The following is a 21,761-nucleotide window of genomic DNA, read 5'->3' as shown; positions in this document are numbered from 1 at the left end:
GGAGCTATGAGGGACCTGTATAAAGCTCATGGTCCCAGTATTTGGTAGAAATGGGCCACCAATCCACCATACACATTTTCCTCTGGCACAACGCAAATTGAAGGGGGTGACAAAATTCCTCCGGCTGTAGTTTCAGTCAGGGCACCAGGACAACAGACTATCAGAGGTTTCTCCTTGAACCATGCAATCTTGAATAAGATCATGTATTCTAATAAACACGAGATGGGTCTGGCCTTACCCGCGGTGGAGGAGAGAAGTCTAACTCACAAACCCAAGAATGCTCTTATCTCCCAAAACCAATTGGCAATGGGAGAAACACCCCTAGGCCTTATAAGATAGACAATCTCTCTCTTTTTCACCGATGTGGGACTCACAAGTGGATTTATACTCCAACATATTCATAACGATGCTGAAGATAAGCGCGCTGCTACTGTTTATTTCTTTGATGATCAGGGAACCCAATTCATACTTTCAACTAGATATCTAGTTGTGTGTGTTTATGTTACATTATATATAAACCCGTCTCCTATAATTTCATACAAGTAACTATAAATGATAAGCAGTAACATTTAGTCTCCTCTTTTATAGTCGCTGGTCAAGTAGTCGAGTAAAATGAGTTTGTTACTGGAAATCTGTAACACGCAGTAAAAATAAATTAGCATGATTGCCCTATTTCTACTATGTTTGCTGCAAATAAATGAGGCATGAGTATTGTATGAGATGGTTTTGTTAGTTACTTGATTGGAGGCAACAAAATAAAATCACAGAAGTGAGCTAGAGCTTTTTAACATTAAGTTGATGTCTACAACAATCTCTTATACGGTATAAAATGAGTAACATCGTAGATTGAGACAATACTGTCTACCAAAAGAAGATTCAAGTATTCTGCATCACATATTATCATAAGAGGAAACCTGACAGCCTAACCACAGACCTATCTACAGCTACACTAGCGGCATATTCACAAAATAAATTGCATTTCGAGTTTGAAGATCATGAACGAGAAAGCAACCATGAATAAGAGTATCATACAAATATACAGAGCTGACCGCCATCTGAATCCCATCGATCTCGACATCAACTTTGGCTGTATATCAGAAATATCAGCACACCAGTTCTGACCAATCTCCTCAAACAAATTGCTAATATCAGCCACCAATGGTTTACTGTTATCATCTTCAGCATCAGAGCTTTCAGAAGATAGCATTTGCCAAGGAAGTCTCTTCGAGGCGGCACCTTGCTTATCACAGTTTGTGGGGACAAGATGAATATTGCGGAGACGGGGTCTGATCTTGATTCCAGTTTCATCAGCTTCAGCTTGACCATCATTTATGGAAGGGCTTCTCTCGTGAGTGGGAGCAGGATTGTCATTGAGTTCATCGATGGATGTGAGATCCCCATGAGAAGCGCTAGTAAAATAGCTCTGATCTAAGATGCCTCTCTCCTCAGATTCTATGGACAAACAACTTCCCTCGAAAGCTGTTGAATCGGTCTCCTTCTCTATAGCCTGGGGGACTTTGCCCTCAGCATCTGTTGCTAAATTTATTCTCCGCGATGCAGTTCCCTGATGCACACGGTTTGTAGGCTGTGCCTCTGTACGCCGCCCATTGGATCTTAGCTGGATTTTGGATCCAACAATGTAATTACCATCTTCAGCCTTTACTACGCTGTTTTGATCAAAGAATTCATCGTCTACATTAGATAGGTTGCAGAAACGTTCCAGGGCAGCATCAGAGAAGAGATCTTCATTATCCGTGTAAGCGCTATTCTTTACAGGTTTCGCACTCAACTCCAGTTCGTTACAGTGAGAGGTTTTGCACCCAATGCGACCAATGTCATGCTGTATGAAAGAAACAAGATCATCACATGCTTCGGCTTCTCTTTATCTAATATGAGAAATTGCTATTAAAAAAAAAAAAGAAAAAAAAAAAAAGACTGTGTCTGACAATGGTTAAGCTCTTCACGGTAACTCATTTGAAAATCACTGCCAAATTTGAGGTGATGTCGATACAGTCTTCCTTCCATTCAGAATACAGAATTCCAAAATAGTCAGCAGAACAATTATAGCATCTGACAATTTTTACTCCATCCCGGTTACATTGTCCTCATTTCCTCGCTAGTCTATTCCAAATTAATTATCCCGTAACTGTGGTAACTGAAAAAAGTGAAGATCTCATATTCCCCCTAGTTAAGGAAGCACCACTTTTCATACCAATTGCAATGCCTATATTTTCTCTTAGCCAAAGGGTAGTTTAGTTATTTCATCACTTTTTCTTGAATCCGACTTTGGAGAATGTAATTGTAGGCAAATTTTGGTAGTTATGTACGAGGTATGAACTATGTAGTTATCCTTTTTTTCCCAATTAGGTCATGACCAGTAGCCAAGTCAGAGACATAGTGACGAGTTTCCTAACACAACAGGACATCTCTGAGATTTAGAACAAGAATCAACAGCAGCATGGAATGTATAGCTTACCTGCAAATGAGGTACTTGAACATCAGACCCACTGCATGATCCACTTTTATAGATAGGTGGTTTCTTCCAGCGCATTAGATCAGCATCCTCTCGCATTTCTTTTTCATTCAAAGGAGCGCCATGACTATCTACTCTCAAGTGGAGAGGGTCGTCTTGATTAACTACAGAATTAAGGAAGTTGGATATAGGATCTCTTCCATCAATGTCCTGAAAGTGGAACCCAATTTGACCATCACCTATATCTGTAGTGAAAAGAGCTTCCATGCCAGCCATACCCTGGTTCGAGTGCATCTGCAACTTCAGGAAATCATCATGATTATATTCCACAACTTCAGTCGCAGGAAAACTTGTCTCACAAGGAGCATCGGGAGGGATAGTCGCAGCAATACGTGAATTCACCTGAAAAGGATAAATTTAAGTCGGTAAAATTAAATGGCGACAATCCAAAAGTACATAAAACAAATTTCTGAAATAATCACCTCGTGAGCTATTTCTTCATTGCCATAAGATTTGTCACGAATATTGCCATGGATATGGTTATGAGAATAATCAGGTATTGTAGGCTTTGTAGCCTCAGATGTTAAACTATCAGAAGTTTTTACCATCAGATTCTTTAATGTCTTATGTTGCTCTAAAGGTTGTTCAACAGACCCTGGAGAGGCCTGTACAAAAGCTGGTCCAGAGCGTGCAGCTGGTCCAGAGCGTGCATCCTCTTGTGAGATATTAGTTGGATATGGAGATAAAACACTCGTTTCCATTTCATCGATGTTGCAACCATCATCATTTTCATCTTCTTTCAGCTCATCACTTTTTTTGAACAAGCGACAGAGGACAAAATCCCCCTGAAAAAAAAAAAAAGATGATTAGAAAAACTACAGCACCAGGAGTTCAGCTAATAAACTTTGAAGAACATACCCATAAATTTATTATAATTGGCATTTAGCATAAATATGCACTCAAACTAGAGCAGCATTTTTACATATGTATTTCCCATCATCGCCAATCAGTAATTACAACTGAATTCTTACTAAGCAACTTTAAAAATATGTCCAGCTACAATTAGATAAGTAGCTGAATTCTTAAATTGTAACACATAACACCATATAGCTAATGCCAGCCACATTTGGCATGGATAACAGGACAGATAACAATGTATTATTAGAAGATTTTTTTGCCGCCCCTTATATCTTCCATCACTCTTCTCTGTGGGATATCATTTTCCTCCTAAGTCTTGAGTGAGGTGAAATTACGTAAAATCAGAGAGTTTCCATAGTAACAATCGTAGTGGTTGTCAGACCAGTGTCCAGAAAAGCAACTTGATACAACAACATTACCCCGAGTACAAAATCCAGTTTCCATACGAGTTATAACCTGATAGACAGAGACTACCAACCGTACTTCAGAAGTTCAGAGCAATATAAGCATTATCAAGCAGTCTGAAGCAGACAAAAACATACAGTATAATAAAGAGTGAGAATTGAGTGCTTAACTACATGTAAGTGATGTAACTCATAAGAAAGTTAGATTAGAGATATACCTGCCCTGGATTTGTACCATCAAGCTCCTGCAGAGTTGGCCGGTACTCGTGGATAACCCAACTGGTGCGCTCCCCTTTCGGCGCTCTCCCTGTATAAAACACAAGGGTCTTCTTCATCCCAATCAAACCCATTTTCCTTGATTTAATAGTCCTGTCCTTGCCAGTGGCCTTCCAATACCCCGCTCCAGTTGCTCGGTTTGACCTCTGACCATTTGAATACTTCCGGTCACGAGGACAGAAGAAAAACCATTCATTATCATATGTCTTGATAGCTGACAAATCTGAAGCAAATCAAATATACAAAATTACCCTTTATCAGCCGAAAAAAACTGCTTACAGAATTTGCTACTTATCACATTATTAACCATCACAATACATTATGAATGATAAAAAAAGATGCCATTCCTAGCTCAAGTTTGCTCATATACATGCTTAAGGTTTTGACCCTCTAAATGAGAGTTTATGAGCATCAAATTAGTAAATTACCAAGCAAATAACTAGCGACAACCAGCAATTAAAAACACATTTCATATGTCATCCCTTCAATTCATGAGAAACAGATACGTTTATGAAATATAGACGAGTAACTGAAACAAAGACTCATTATTCTTTGGTTTCCGATTATTATGGAACAAAGAAAAGTGCCGTACAAAACTGGTTGCGCTTCTTTTTAATGTGCAACCGTCATTCGAGGCAGTTCTCAACACAATGTTCATTTAAGGTCATTCAGAAAGGTCTTTTCGTGTTGCTAGTACAAGGGTAAGGCTGTGGACATTCGACCCCCTTACAAGCAATTTATGGGAAGTGGAACTATTGAGGCAAGGGGCAATGTTGTCGTTTGTCGTGAATTGACTATGTATTCAGAGATGATATGACTAACTGAAAAATACTACCTCCGGCCCAATCAACTGGCTACATTTTTATTTGGGTATTTTGATTAAAGGTAAACAAATGATTGCGATGAAGGTTGTACATTTCAAAACCCTTGCTGAACAATCAATCATGAACCAACCCCTTACAATACTAGTAACAAATCAAACCTAAAAAGATCACAAGAATACCATGAATATATAATTAACCAAGAAAAGAGGGAGAGAAATTACAAAAATAATAAAAAAAGTAAATGAGTGTAATTACCAGGAAGATCCCAAGGCTCAACCCTGCAAATATCAACCTCATTAATACAAGCAACCTGATCATGTTTGCCATTAATCTTCAACCTAAGATAATGATCAATAAGCTCAACATCAGTAGGCCTAAACCTGAACCCAAGTGGTAAATTCTCCAACATGCTTAAACCTCCCATTTTTTCTACTTTTTTTTACTCAAAGTTTCAACCTTTTTCTCAATTTATGGTGCTATAAGCCTATAACATTGAAATAAGGTCAATTAAGGCAAAAATTATTATCTGGGTTTTGTTTTCTTTTTGCTCATTTAGTCATTTGGGTTTGTGTGCACTTTTTAAAGTGACTAGTGACTCAGTTTGACGACATTCGGGTCTTTTGAGTACGAAGGGCTGAGTAAGGAAGAGGAGAGAATTTTTCTAACCTAAAAAAAAAAAAAAAAAAAAAAAAGGAGAGAAGTCGACTGTTGGGTAGACCTCTCAAACGGGTCATGCGAGCAGGTTACGGGTTCGGTTATTTCGGCTCAATTTCGAGTTTGTGAACTATGGGTGTAACACCCTGATAAATACGTTATCACCCTACAATTTTGACCAAAAACCCTTCACTTTATCTCAATTTGTTGCACTCTTAAGCTAATTTAGCCTTAGTCTATAATCAATTTGCTTTTACCCACTTTACACATTGCCTTGCAAGATTATCATAACATTTCACGCTTTTCTAGGTGAAGTAAGAGGTCGCATGGAGGACGGAACTATTTGCAAGAAGAGAAGCGAAAATTTGAAGCCGTCTTGAAGCTATCCCAAGCCTTGTGGGTGTATCTTCCTCAACCAAGGTACAAATGGACCTCATGGGGTGTATCGAATAAGCCTTGTGGGCGTATCCTCCTCTAGCAAGTCGCATCACCCACCGTCCGGCGTTCATTTGTGCGGCCGGCGTTGGGAACGCCGGATAAAGGGCCGTTGGGCTTATTTTCAAATTCGACCTTTGTAATCTTGTTGTTGAACCTCTTTGTATAAATAGTTAGACCTAATTTTAGAGAACATAATTCCATATACTTGTTTTTAGATCAAAAGTGAGTAGTTGGAAAAAATATTGGGAGAGAAAGTTCAATCTCTTGTTCTTCATTTTATTCATTATTGGCATATTTCCTTTACTATTCTTTATTTTCTTTTTATTCATCAATTTTACTTTCCTTAGTTTGTGTTTCTCTTGTTATTGAATGTTACATTGCTTATAATTAAAGTTACCATCTTTTTGTTTAACTCCATTTTAATTGAGGTTTAATTAGTATATTGTCATCATAATTGTTGCCAATTACATGTTTTATTGTAGAAATCATATTATCATCATGTTTATTGCCAAAGCATCCAACTTTATTAATTGTCTTGCCACAACAAACATGAATAGTGAGTAGTCTATTTACTAGGGTGTGATTTGACCCCCAATATGAGTTGTTCACCTATTTGATTTCACTAAATTAATTGTTAAAAGAGGATTTGTTGGGTTAACTAAGGGGATTGACTTGTTATTGCTCCATGAAGTTTGTAGTTGACTTTAGACGCTTGACTGTCAAAGGAAGTTGGCTAGGCTTGGAGTTGATGCACTTTATGTAGAGTAGTTGCCTACTTGAGTTGAACCCGGGAGGGAGAACTTGAGAAGGGTGTCTTTAGTTATCGGTTTGAAATCGACCCTTGGGAGAGGGAGTGGGATGACCGGGGACTATCGCAGACCTAATGACTTGAGTCTTGGTGAGAGGTGAGCGGAAATAGGCCAATTTCGGTGAGCCTTGACCCTAGAATTGGGATTTTGATCCATGAGCCCGGAAGGGAGTTTGATTAATAGTACTAGTGTCCTATTGTGAACCCGAGAGGGAGAGAATAGGCGACCTAGATGCGTTCTTTCCGACATCTACCCTTTGACAACTAAATAACGAAATTGAATGGTGAATCACGAGCGTTGGTGGTTGAAGTCACGCCCTAGTCCTCTCATTTATCGATTAGATCCATATTCAATCGCTTGTTTCTTGATCTTAGCATTACTTAGTTTATTTACTACATGTTATTTAGCTTAGTTGTTAGATAATACCCCTAACTTGCTCTTATTAGACTTAGCTAAACTATTAGACGGAACGATTAGTAGTCTCATTTTGCTTCCCGTGTTCGACCCTTACTAGTGCAACGATACGTGCACTTGCGAGGTTAAGACTCATACCATCAAGTTTTTGGCGCCGTTGCCGGGGAGCAAAGGCAAGATATTAATTGTTTTAGTTCATGTTTAGACTAAGTCCTTTTGTTACTAATCTTTTCTTTCGAGCACGTAGGTATTTTGTATGAGTAGGCGGCAAAGACGAGGTCAACCAACTTACCCAATTGATCTTGAAATTGAAGCTACGTCAAGGAGACTAAATTCTCTAAGGAGAAGAGGTTTATTAGAAACACCATCGGTAGAAGTAAGTGATCAACAAGAAACTTTTGAAGTGTTTGAGAATCCATTTGGAGAATTTGAAGAATCTAACACCATGGGTGAACCGGTTCCGATAAGAGAGACTATGGCTCCTAAAGTCCTAAGCACATAATAAACCCAAGCATCCAACGGTGATGACCGGTTCTAGTCGTCATTTCTGGCTCAAAAACTATTTATAAATTACCCGATTAAAGTAGTATAATCGGGGTCGAATCCACAAGGATGGCGGGGGGTTAGATACTTGGTTTGTTTAAGTCTTTAGTTTAGTCAAACAATGCAAATAGTTGGGTTTATACTAACTACTAGATGAAAACTAAAGCAAATGATAAACTAGACGAATGCTAAAACAAGATGTGGAAAAATAATAAGGAAAGCTAGGGTCTTTAGGTTCACAAGGGTAAATAGAGGGGGAAACAAGGTCCAACAAGAGATGGGTGATGATAGTGGTCAAGGGTTTAAGACTAATTTCTTAGTCACCTTACGTTACTCAATAAGTTGTCACTTGATTAAGGTGAACTTGCTACAAACAAGGCATAAAGACTATCCAATAGCATAGGCACCACGATGGACCAAATATGTCAAAGAAAGGTTCCAACTTTCATTTAAACATCTCAATAAACACTTCTAAGACCATCCAGTAGCATAATGCACCAAGATAAGCCAAACATGTCAAGGAAATGTTCCAACTTTCATTCAAATATTTCTACAAACACTTCATATGCATGAGAGTAGAAACCACATAATCACCCACACTAAAGAGTTAACAACCCAAATTCATCCCCTTTAATTACCCAAGTTCCCTCTAGACCCTAGATAAGACTACTCACACATGTTCATGGGTGAGAATTCAACAATAAGAGGAAACAATATGCAAACAATGACAAACAACATGGTGACTTGAACAAAGAGTAATTAAATAAGATGAGAAATGTAAACAAATGAAAATAAGGGAGAAATTGTACAAATAAAGAGGAAAGGAACAAACTTGGATGATAAAAGAAGATAAACTTCTTCTAATTTTCAAATTACAACCCAAAGATTAAACTAGAGAGCAATTACACTAATATTGAGTAAAGATTACAACTTGAGTAGTGGAAAATTAAAGAGAAGAAAATAAATTATCCGGATAATTCACGCGGTACCCCAAAGGTTTGCCACTTTGCACGAAATACCCAAATTTTTTATCCGGAAATCTTAAAGAGGTCATAACTCGTGTTTACGAGTTCCGAAAATGACGAATTTTTTTTCCAAATCGCTCATCTTTCCGAGAACTACAATTTGAAAAAAACATTGTCGCATTTGGATTCCGCTACTAGGAGTTATTGTGCGTCAAAGTTTTTTCGACCGAACAAACTTTGAGTGAGCATATCTCCTGGTCACGAAATCCAAACTCGTCAATTTTTTTTTTTTCAAATCGTGGTACTCGGAAATATGATCAATTTGAAAAAAAAAATCTTCACTTTCTGAGTTCGTAAACACGAGTTATGACCTTTTTAATTTTTTCGGATAAAAAATTTGGGTATTTTTTGCAAAGTGGCCAACTTCAGGGGTATCACGTGAATTATCCGTAAATTATATAGGGTTCTAAAATGTTAAGAGAAAATATAAGTTAACTTCTAATTGATAGACTAACTAGTTTTGAAACCCGTGAAAAATCACGGGTCCTATGAAAATTTTCTTTTTTTATTAATACTACTTATATAAAATAGATTTTGATTTGGAAACATTGCAGACGATAAAATAGGATGGAAATTATGAGATTGAACATAATAACACGGTAATATAAACAATAATAATATGAGATTAGTGGGGAATAGAAGCAGTGTATTTATCGTTAAAATGTGGGTCTTTGTAAAAGATACAAAAAAAATCTAATCATGAGTAACTCTTATTCTCCTCTATTAACAACCTAGTAAATTAATGGGATTTAGGCATTTAGTAGAGAGTTTTTTTGAATGTATTTCTTGAACGAATGACGTTGCTCATTGCTCTGATGATTCATGATTTATGCTAACTCGTAAATTCAGTAATGATTTGCATTCTCGATTCATCATACTCAAATTAAATAGTCTAATTACATGTATATAGACATAAGTTGTTTATATAGAAATAATGATTAATACTTATACATGGGTTATGTATTATGTAACTTCAAGATATTGGTGCTCCGGAGATTGAAGATTTTCTTAACCGCCAATTTACCAAAGGCGGTCAATTTTTTCTCCTTCAATAGGTAAAAGAAAAATAGCCTAACAAAGTGAATGAAGTAAGACTAATATAGTAATTGAATACATTGAATACGTGTCTCTCTATTTCAAATTTAATTATCATTTGATGGTTTTTTTTTCTCTTGTAAGATTATCCGTCGATGTTGTGTCGATACTATCACTACAACTAAAAGGCCAAGAATAACTAATAGGCTAAAAACATTAGCATAATTATTGGAACAAAAATAAATAGGCTAATATCAATTAAAATGTCAACGACATAAAAATACATCCTCAATATGGTGATTACTCCATTCAAGAGCTTCAGATTTGATCATCCATATGAACACATCCTCCAACATCAAATATTGTGTTATCTGATATTGAACTAATATCTAAAATAAAAAAAATGATAATTCTTAAATTGTGTTCTGTACTCACCGATTGTCATGTATTAATAATTAAAATAGGAAAATCTCCCAAAAAAACAGAAATTCCAAGAAAAAAATGAGAAACATCATGCTACCTCTTAAAAAATCCACATACTTGTCGATTGTCATTTGCACGTATTGATCTCCAAGTATGTCATGCTCCTGAAAATTCAATCAATTGTACAAATTAGTATTATGCCAAAATTATTTGTACACAAAATACAAAATTGCATAAAATATACCAAGTATAAGTAAAACATTATCAAATGAGTTTTGTATTAATAATTAAAATAGAAAAAATCTCCCAAAAAAAGAAATTCCAAGAAAAAAAATGAGAAATACTATGCTACCTCTTAAAAAATCCACATACTTGTCGATTGTCATTTGCACGTATTGATCTCCAAGTATGTCATGCTCCTGAAAATTCAATCAATTGTACAAATTAGTATTATGCCAAAATCAACTGTAAACGAAATACAAAATTGCATAAGATATACCGAGTATATGTAAAATATTATCAAATAAGTTTGACCAATATAGTAAAATCTTATAATGAAAAAGAGAACATGAGAAAAACGAATGAGTCAGAGGTGATAAAAAATTATAATAAAAATGCATGTCTATTGTTGTGCTCATGGAATAAACATTATCATCTCAAGAAAAAAAAGTAGTAATTAAGAAGTCATAATATCATCAAAAGATTTAAGGTAAACTAAAAATATGAATCATTATAAAGAAACTTGAGAAATGAGTTATGGAGAAAGAATATGAAAAGTATAGTTAAATGCTTGTGGTGAATTGAATAAAGTATTGAAGTGAAAGAAGATAAAACGTTTGTTGTCTTCTTTAATTTTTTTTAATATTGTAATTGTAAGAATAAATATTAGGGGACATAAAAGACAATAATGATGATATGATGAGACTTGTAATATGGCTTCTTGAAATCATGTGGTTATATCAAATCAAATGTCATTTAAAAGTGTACTCAATGTTAGGCTTTTTATACTATTTATTATATAGATTTTAAAGAAATAAATAAATATACTTTAATTTTATGAGTTGTGTTAATATGAAAAAATTTAACCGATTCACTAACATCTATGTTATCTTCCAAAAATTTCAATTAAAATGTGAAATATAATTGTAAATTATGAAACTTTTATGTGAATTTTGGTAAATTACATCTTTTTTTGGTTTTTTTTTAACTCATCAAATCTTTAATATATACATTTAGTTTAAGAATATTAATGATGTCTTTTGATTTTCTTTATTTGTATGTTACACAATATGTAATGACATTTTTGTAAGGACTTTTAGTAATCATTCAATTTTTTTTTTTAAGAATCATATCAAATAACCAATAATCTAATAATAATTAATAAATAATAATTAAACAGTCAATAAAAATTAATGGAAATTAATGGGGTATAAAATATTAAATGCTAATGCCATGTGAAATTAAATTAAATGCTTTAATCTAGCCTTTTAACTATATTGTATAGATTTACTTAAGTATTTACAGAATTTGTTTGTAAATTACTTAAATTAAATAAATATTTTCTTTTCCATATATTTTATATTTTCCAAAACCTTATCCTTTACGTGAAATAATTTCATGAACTAAATACGGTATTTCTACCCTTTTAAAATTCTATTATTAGTCTTTAATTTCACTTAAATATTTACAGAATTTGTTTGTAAATTACTTAAATTAAATAAATATTTTCCTTTTCATATATTTTACATTTTCTTAAGAAAATATTTTATATGATCTTTAATACTTATTTGTTGATTAATTAGTTCTGTAAAACATCTTCTATATACAACAAAGTTATAGTAACAATAATAGTGACTTAATGCCTTTCAAAAAAAAAGTAGTGAATTAGTGACAATACAATTTTTTTTGTTTTTAACTTCATTTATTCTTCTTCGTTCTTAATTTCTTATGTATTCAATTTTTTTTTATTTCGAATACATATAATAGTAGTCCATATGAAATATCTTGAAATTATTAACTTATAGCTAATGCGTATTTTTTTATTGTAGTTTTTTTTTGAGTTAATTAAATTTAAATCTAATGGAATATGGATGGATTTTTAAAGTAAATAAGTGAATTAAATTAATGCAATATAATAATAAATTGGATAATCCACGTCATATTAGTTTGCCAAGTCACATGTTATTGTATACGTGGCTTTTTTCCATCCAATGTGGCATTGTCTATGTGGCATTTTTAGGCTAGCCTTTTAATAGTATTTATAGATGTTTCATGTGGTGTATATATATGGAGAGTGTTCTAATTACTAATATATAATAATAATAATAATAATAATAATAATAATAATAATAATAATAATAATAATAATAATAATAATAATAATAATAATAATAATAATAATAATAAGCACTAGATTTTTCTATTCAAGACTAGCTGATAGGTGAGCAAGGAATAATATTGGAATTATTCAGGATGCGAATGGGAAGCAGTGTACTGGGTCTAAGGAAGTTTCATTGGGCTTTATCTCCTATTATAAATCTCTGTTGAGCACTTCCTCTCCTGTGTTACCTCTGCCTCTATCTCTTTTTATGCAGGATACTGTACCCTCTGACTGTTGTAACTCTCTTGTGCAGCAGGTAAGAGTGCAAGAGATTATTGATGCCCTTAAGTCCATAGATAGGCATAAGAGTCCTGGCATTGATGGATATTCATCAGGATTCTTTCTGGATGCCTGGCAGCAGGTAGGGTCTAACTTCAAAGCTGCAGTTTTTGATTTCTTCCAGACCTGTTTTATGCCCAAGGCTGCTAATGCCACCCTCTTGGTGCTTATTCCTAAGATGGAGACCCCTCACTGTTAAAGACTATAGGCCTATAGCTTGTTGCACCACTTTTTACAAGGTAGTGAGCAAGATCCTTGCTAATAGGCTTCAACATGTTCTAGACTCCATTATTGGCCCTGAACAAGCTGCCTTTGTGGATAACAGGGATATTTTTGACAATACAATGCTAGCTCATGAATTGGTTTCTAAGTATGGCCGTGCTCATCTCACTCCAAGATGCTTGCTCAAAGTGGATATAAGGAAGGCCTTTGATTCTGTTAATTGGGGATTTCTTAAGGATAGTCTGACTTTACTTAAGTTCCCTCCTCAGTTTATTCAGTGGATTATGGCCTGCATTACCTCCCCACATTACTCCCTTCTTATCAATGGTGAGGTTCATGGGTTTTTTCCTGGGAAATGTGGTTTGAGGCAGGGAGATCCACTCTCTCCCTATCTCTTTGTCATTTGCATGGAGGTGCTGTCAAGGCTTCTCAGAAAACTACCTAGGGCTGTTAACTTTTCCTATCACCCTAAATGTGTTCAGTTGAGCCTTACTCATCTTGTCTTTGCAGATGACCTTCTAGTCTTTACTCGTTGAGACTTACCTTCTGTTACAGCAGTTACTAAGTGTTTGGATCAGTTTAGCTAGTTTTCTGGACTTCATGCTAATCCTTCCAAAACTGATCTCTATCTTGGAGGAGTTACTGATGAGGTAAGGAACCTTATTCTGACAGCTACTGGTTTCAGTTTGGGATCCTTCCCCTTCAGGTATTTGGGTCTCCCTTTGTTTAATGCTCGGATTACCCAGGGTATGTATCAACCTCTTCTAGACAAGATCAAGGGTAGGGTTATGCACTGGGCTAATGCTAGTTTGAGCTATGCAGGCAAAACTCTACTGGTTAACTCAGTCATCCTTGGGCTCAATAATTTCCGGGGGGCCAGTGTACTTCTTCCTAAGGGCATAGCTAAGAGGATTACCAAAATTTGCAAGGACATTTTGTGGGGTATTGAGGATGGGGCTCGTAGGCATGTGTTCATGAAATGGCAGTTGCTATGCTCTCCAAAATTAGAGGGGGGATAGGCATTAAAGAGGTATTGAGTTGGAATTGTGCACAAATGATCAAATGGGTTTGGAAATTTTTTTATAGACCTAACTGCATTTGGACTAGGTGGATTAATACTTATGTCTTGAAAGGGGTTAGTTTATGGGATACACATCAGATCATTACTAACTCTTGGTACTAGAACAATGTGCTAAAAATGAAAGACCTTCTTTTGCACACTGCTGGTTCTTCTGATCAGGCACTTCAGTTGTTGGGTTCTTGTACTTCCCATCAGAGATACTGTACGGGCTCCATGTATGATTATATCAGAACTAGAAAGGACTCAGTCCCCTGGGCTAAGCAGGTACATGGAGATGGCTGCCATCCCAAGCACTCTTTCACTGCTGTGATGGTTCTGCATAATGGACTTCCCACGGTGGATAAGCTGACTTCTCGAGGGCTGTTCATGGTTAATAGATGTGCACTATGTGAGCACAGATGTGAGGATATTCATCACTTGTTCTTTGATTGTGATTTTTCCAGGCAGGTTATTACAACCATTGCTCAGTGGGTTTCCTTGCCCCTGAACACTTATTCCCTGGACTACGAGCAAGCTTGATGGCCACTATCTACTATCTGTGGAAGGAGCGCAATAATAGGATTTTTAATGGTGTCAAGTCTTCGGCTGAGTCCATTAGTATTGTTATTAAGAAAGTAGTGACTTTACGTTTGTATGGAGCATTACATTTGTAGGTTTTTTATCCTTGGTCTTTATTTTCTTTTATCTTAGGGGACTTTGCTGGTCTCCTTTGTAGGAAAGAGTGGCAAGGATCTTGTACTTTATGTTTTTCATGAAATAAAAAGATCCAAAGCTTTTCTGCAAAAAAAAAAAAATAATAATAATAATAATCAATGTATATATATAAAAGAGGGTTTTTTCAGGCACCGTTAGAGACTCCAAATTTTGCAAAACACCTTAATAATTTTTAAATATTAAAGTCTAACAGTTATATATTTTATTAATTTTAAAAATAAATAAATAATTATCAATTTTTATCTATTGAAATTCAATCTCGACTAGAACTCTTTAATGCATTCATGATTGTTGGAGTTATGTGTGCCTCACCTTTACTACTTTCAATTAATGAGAGTATGTTTCTCAATTCATTATGAAACATACGAGTAGTAATGAAAATGTGAGAAACTTGTGATAGATTAATGCATATGCACATGCAACTGATGATGGAGTTAAGATAATGCATGCAACCTGATGAAAATGCTATGCTAACGCACTTCAACATTTACTCCAAAGAATACTATAAATACTTGCGTATTCCTCCACAAAATATTCATCACAGCAAAACTACAATATAATACTTCTCATTATTATTCCTCTTTATTCCTACTCTCTATATTATATCATTGTGGGTGTTCAATATCATTTAACCCTCCGAGAGTAATTTATTTGGCATCTTCTATAGGCCATCGAGGAAATACTTGTACTCCCATAAAACATTATAGTGAAATATTTGGCTCTCTCGCCGGTGGTTTTTTACCTCTATTTAAAGAGGGTTTTTCCACCTAAAAATCTTGGTGTTATTTTATTGTCTTTTTATTATTTCTCTTAAATCTTTGGTTGAATTTATTCGCTTCCGTACTCTGTACCCCAACAAATTGGTATCAGAGCCATTTTATTTTCAACTGAGATTTTTCCATAATGTCGACAAAATTTGACATAGTGAAATTTGATGGTAAAATTAATTTCGCCATTTGGAGAGTTCAAATGCAAGCTGTTCTTATACAAAATGGTTTAAAGAAGGCTTTAGATGGTAAGTCGAAGAAACCATCCACTATGACAGATGAACAATGGGATGAAATGTATGAGAAGGCGTTGTCCGTGATTCAACTTTGTTTATCACGTGAAGTTTTACGTGAGGTCATTAAAGAGACGTCCGCTGCCAGCATGTGGACTAAATTGGAATCTCTATACATGACCAAGAGTCTAGCAAATAAGCTTCGGCTCAAGGAACGTTTATTCACTCTCCGTATGTCAGAAGGTACTCCCGTAAAAACACACTTAGATGAGTTTAATTCTATCATAATAGATTTGGAGAACCTTGATGTTAAAATCGATGATGAAGATAAAGCTGTCCTACTCATTGTCTCATTACCACCCTCATTTAAACACTTTAAAGAAATCATGTTATACGGTAATAATATTACATTATCCTTTGAAGATGTCAAGTCTCACCTCCTATCAAAAGAAAAATTTTATATTGAAATTAATTCTGAACAATCGGGTGAAGGTTTGGTTGTTAGAGGGAGAACATTTGAAAGAGGTAGTAGTAGTAAGAGTACGGCCAGGTCAAAATCAAGAGGTAAAAACTCTAAATTTTGTCGATATTGCAAGAAGAAAGGACACGAAATCTCTGAGTGTACTAATCTGAAAAAGAAGCAAGAAAGAGATGATAAGAGTAAAGGTAAACAACCCGAACACCATGCTGAAGCTAGTGTTGTTGAGTCTGAGTCTGATGGAGATGTTTTAGTTGCTGCTGATATAGAACAAAGGTCTAGAAAGGAGTGGATACTTGACTCCGGCTATACTTTCCACATGGCACCTAATAAAGATTGGTTTACTACTTATAAATCAATTAATGGTGGTCTTGTTTTGATGGGCAACGACGCACAATGAAAAGTTGTTGGTGAAGGTACTGTAAAAATTAAAACACATGATGGTGTTGCTAGAACCTTGACTAATGTCAGACATGTCCCTGACTTGAAGCGGAATCTCATTTCCTTAGGCACCCTAGAATCACTTGGGTGCAACTATTCAGCTGAAGGTGGAGTTTTAAAAGTGTCAAAAGGCGCTCTTGTATTATTGAAGGCAAATCGATCTGGTAGCTTGTATGTGCTGCAGGGTTCTACTATTACAGGTTCTGCAGCAGTTGTCTCATCCAGCGATGACACCAAATTGTGGCATATGAGATTGGGCCACATGAGTGAAAAGGGAATGCATGTCCTTAACAAGAAAGGACTACTCGGAAAGCATTGTACCGGTAAGGTTGATTTATGCGAACATTGTATTTTTGGCAAGCAGAAAAAAGTTAGCTTTTCAAAGGGTATTCATAGAACCAAGGGTACTTTGGATTATATCCATTCTGATCTTTGGGGTCCTTCAAAAGTTCCTTCAAAAGGAGGTTGTCATTATATGATGACCATTATTGATGATTTTTCCAGAAAACTCTGGGTTTATTTTCTCAAATACAAGAATGAGGCGTTTCCCACCTTTAAAGAGTGGAAAACTTTAATCGAAAACCAGACTGAAAAGAAAGTAAAAATATTAAGAACTGACAATGGTCTTGAGTTTTGTTCAAATGAATTCAACGTTTTCTGCAAGAAGGAAGGTATTGCCAGACATCGTACCATTCCAGGGACTCCACAACAAAATGGAGTAGCAGAACGTATGAATAGAACTATTATGGAGAGAGTTCGTTGTATGCTCTCTCATTCTGGCTTGGGAAAAGACTTTTGGGCTGAAGCGGCGTCAACATCATGTTACTTGATAAACTGCTCCTCAAATAGATCTCTTGATTGCAACATTCCAGAAGAAGTTTGGTCAGGTAACCCTGTTGATTATTCTAATCTTAGAATATTTGGTTGCCCTGCATATTCTCATGTGAACGAGGAAAAATTGGAGCCTCGTGCTAAAAAGTGCATTTTCTTAGGTTATGGCTTAGGGGTTAAAGGTTATCGTTTATATGACCCCGAGTCTCGAAAAACCTTTCATAGCAGAAATGTAACTTTTAATGAAAATGCTATGTTATCTTCTGGAAAAGAAGTTGTTTCTTTTTATCCTGGTACAGATAATCAAGAGAATACTAGAGAGAAGGTGGAGTTTGACGTCAAAGTCTTAAAGTCAGAGGAGGATGTTCCTACTTCCTCTACTCCGCCAAATTCCATTGAGCAAACCGAGATCATTGACCAAAGAAGTCCACAACAACCACGTCAACCACAAAGACGAGGTTTACCAGATCCATGGTCCATGGCTCAAAATCTTCCTGAACAGAGACCAAGAAAATTGAATCCAAAATATACAGACCAAAGCGCTAATATTGCTTATGCTTTGGCCGCTGGAGAAGAGATGAATGACTGCAATGAGCCTAGAAATTATTCGGAGGCCATTTCCGGTGTAGAGTCTTCAAAATGGGTTGCAGCGATGCAAGAAGAAATTGAGAGTCTTCACAAGAATGAAACTTGGGATCTGGTGAAGTTACCTGAGGGCAAGAGAGCTATTAGTTGTAAGTGGATATTTAAGAGAAAAGAAGGCATCCCTGGTGTTGAAAGTGCAAGATATAAAGCAAGATTCGTTGTGCGCGGATTTAATCAACAGGAAGGCATTGATTTCAATGAGGTATTTTCTCCCGTTGTTCGTCACACCTCAATTCGTGTATTACTTGCTCTAGTTGCTTTGCATGATTTGGAGTTAGAGCAGTTAGATGTGAAAACTGCATTTCTTCACGGTAATCTCGAAGAAGAAATTTATATCCATCAACCAGAGGGTTTCATAGTTCCAGGAAAAGAGGACTATGTATGTCGTCTAAAAATATCTCTCTATGGTTTGAAGCAGTCTCCAAGACAATGGTATAGAAGGTTTGATTCTTTTATGGTTGGACATGGCTACTCAAGGAGTAGTTATGATAATTATGTTTATTTTCAGAAGATATCTGACGGGTCATTTATATACTTATTGCTTTATGTCGACGACATGTTAATTGCTGCAAAAGATAAGTCACTTGTTAGCAAGCTAAAGGCCCTGTTGAGCAGTGAATTTGATATGAAGGACTTGGGTCCGGCAAAGAAAATTCTTGGCATGGAGATTAACAGGGATCGTCGAACAGGGAAATTAATACTATCACAGAAGAGATATATTCTGAAAATGCTCGACAGGTTCAATATGCAAGACAGTAAACTTGTCAATACTCCTCTTGCCGCTCATTTTAAATTGTCATCTGAACAGTGTCCACAGACGGATCATGACAAAAGATGAATGTCACATGTCCCATATTCTAATGCCGTTGGGAGTCTTATGTATGCCATGGTGTGCACTCGGCCTGATCTGGCTTATGCTGTTAGTGTGGTTAGTAGATTTATGCACAATCCAGGCAAAGAACATTGGGAAGCCGTTAAATGGATTCTTCGTTATCTGAAGGGTTCTTCTGATATTGGTTTGGTATTTGATAAGCAAAGAGCTGATCCCGGAGGTGTAGTTGGTTATGTTGATGCTGACTACGGTGGTGATTTAGATCGAAGAATGTCACTCTCAGCCTATATATTTACACTTTGTGGCTCTGCTATCAGTTGGTATTCTTCATTACAAGCCATTGCGGCTTTATCAACAACTGAAGTAGAATATATTGTTGTAGCTGAAGGTATGAAAGAGGCGATATGGCTTCGGGGCTTGGTGAGCGAGCTTGGTTTAAAACAAGATATTCTTGTAGTATTTATTGATAGTCAAAGTGCAGTCTACTTGACCAGAAATAGCAAGCATCACTCAAAAACCAAGCACATTGATATCAAGCACCATTTTATCCGAGATATTGTTGATGTAGGAAATTTAACCGTTGAAAAGGTTCATACAATTGAGAATCCTGCAGATATGTTAACCAAACCACTCACAGCAACTAAGTTTGATCATTGCTTGAACTTAGCTGGTATTATTCACACTTAATAAGGCTTCATGGCGAGAGAGAGATTATTTCAATGGGAAAGGCGAGTCAAGGTGGAGATTGTTGGAGTTATGTGTGCCTCACCTTTACTACTTTCAATTAATGAGAGTATGTTTCTCAATTCATTATGAAACATACGAGTAGTAATGGAAATGTGAGAAACTTGTGATAGATTAATGCATATGCACATGCAACTGACGATGGAGTTAAGATAATGCATGCAACCTGATGAAAATGCTATGCTAACGCACTTCAACATTTACTCCAAAGAATACTATAAATACTTACGTATTCCTCCACAAAATATTCATCACAACAAAACTACAACATAATACTTCTCATTATTATTTCTCTTTATTCCTACTCTCTATATTATATCATTGTGGGTGTTCAATATCATTTAACCCTCCGAGAGTAATTTATTTGGCATCTTCTATAGGCCATCGAGGAAATACTTGTACTCCCATAAATCATTATAGTGAAATATTTGGCTCTCTCGTCGGTGGTTTTTTACCTCTATTTAAAGAGAGTTTTTCCACCTAAAAATCTTGGTGTTATTTTATTGTCTTTTTATTATTTCTCTTAAATCTTTGGTTGAATTTATTCGCTTCCGTACTCTGTACCCCAACAATGATTATAGCAATTGACTACATATAAAACACGTTATTTTGCTCACCCATTGGCTATATAAGCACTTGACATTGGATGTCCGCCATCCTCTAATTAATTGAGCATTACATTAATTTTTGGTTTAATACATTAGGTTAACGTTTTTTTGGTTCTGATCGTGTTTTTATAATTTTCACTTTCGTTTTTTTGTAGTTGTCATGTTTTTTAATATTTCAATCTCTATTCTCTAATCTTAATTTTTTTTACAGGTACTATTCGAGATTGCGGAGGTTAAATTACTTCAATAAGACATGCATGTAAGATGTGAATAAAAATACATATTTTCATTAACTTGCTTTTACGATTTACGTTGTTATTTTTTTCCTTTGTCATTGATCAGGTACATCATTGTTTATGACACAACTTTTATTATTTTCATTATTATTTGGGATCTGTAACGGTAATTTCAAACTGTAATAACTATTATTATATATAAAAAAGCATTTTTTGTGCAAATATATAGACCAGGGGTAAAGGAAGAATGGTAATGGCAATTACTTAGTGAAAGATCATTTTTATTATTATATATAAAAAACCACTTTTGTGCAAATATATAGACCAGGGATAAAGGAAGAATGGTAATGGCAATTACTTAGTGAAAGATCGTTTTTCCTAAGTTTTTTGTGTTACATTTCCTGCTGGTGGAGTGGTAGTTAACTTTGTTTCATTCTTTTCATACTTTTGATTAACTTATAATTTTAATTACCGTTATTGTATAGTTTCATAAATTTGAGAGGTTTGTTTTTCTTTTCACGAAAGATATGACATCATGAGTAAAGAATGCAAAACAATAGATTTCAACTTATAAAGTAATCACAAATTAGCCGAGTAAATAAATTGATTGACTAGGATGCCTAAGCACGTCATAGTGTTATATTACACGGAGTCAAAGTTTGTGAAATACTAACAACATATCTCATAAAAAGCTTGAAAGCTTACACATGAAAAATCTCTGTAGGGTTTTCCTCTAAAAAGAGTTTCCTCTAAAAAGAGTTTATCCTTTGCCTTCAATCCCTGTGTTTTTGGCCTTCAAACCCTAACATTTAACCTTATCCCTCCGCCTAACACCTCCACTACCACGCCTAACTACCTCCTTTTTACCTTTCTCTCTGCCAAACAACCTCTTCTTTTAGCCTATGTGTCACTGTTTCAACCACCCACTGCCCACGTGTCATGTCGCATGTTTACACGGCTGAACCTTGCTCTGTTTTTATATCTTCCTCTTTTGTTTTACTTTACTTCATCCTGTAACCCTTACAAAATAAAAT

At 35.5% G+C, this 21,761-nt stretch overlaps 2 protein-coding genes and 1 long non-coding RNA gene across 4 annotated transcripts; 2 read left to right on the top strand and 1 right to left on the bottom strand.

The window, feature by feature from the left end:
• Positions 1–758: 758 nt before the first annotated feature.
• Positions 759–5,518, bottom strand: LOC141617615 (protein NTM1-like 9). 2 transcript variants are annotated; one of them, XM_074434791.1, is made up of 5 exons: positions 5,151–5,518; positions 4,014–4,294; positions 2,956–3,318; positions 2,477–2,875; positions 759–1,840 (listed from the first exon to the last, which is right to left on the bottom strand). In XM_074434791.1, the coding sequence occupies exons 1-5, from the start codon at positions 5,317–5,319 to the stop codon at positions 962–964; spliced, it is 2,091 nt and encodes a 696-aa protein (XP_074290892.1). In that variant the 5' UTR covers positions 5,320–5,518; the 3' UTR covers positions 759–961. The 2 variants fall into 2 exon arrangements, with proteins under 2 accessions (XP_074290892.1, XP_074290893.1); XM_074434792.1 differs by having other exon boundaries at positions 3,079–3,318.
• On the top strand, positions 5,201–6,273 carry LOC141617616 (uncharacterized). Its single transcript, XR_012531152.1, has 2 exons — positions 5,201–5,288; positions 5,859–6,273. It is a non-coding gene; the product is annotated as an uncharacterized LOC141617616 (long non-coding RNA).
• Positions 6,274–14,315: 8,042 nt separating this feature from the next.
• Positions 14,316–14,717, top strand: LOC141620566 (uncharacterized). The gene has a single exon (XM_074437404.1). It carries the CDS (start codon positions 14,316–14,318, stop codon positions 14,715–14,717), a length of 402 nt encoding a protein of 133 aa, XP_074293505.1.
• Positions 14,718–21,761: the final 7,044 nt, after the last annotated feature.

Source organism: Silene latifolia, chromosome X (genome assembly GCF_048544455.1).
Source record: "Silene latifolia isolate original U9 population chromosome X, ASM4854445v1, whole genome shotgun sequence".
NCBI lineage: Eukaryota > Viridiplantae > Streptophyta > Magnoliopsida > Caryophyllales > Caryophyllaceae > Silene > Silene latifolia.
Note: the sequence above shows the minus strand (reverse complement) of the source record. Positions and strands in the feature narration are given on the sequence as shown.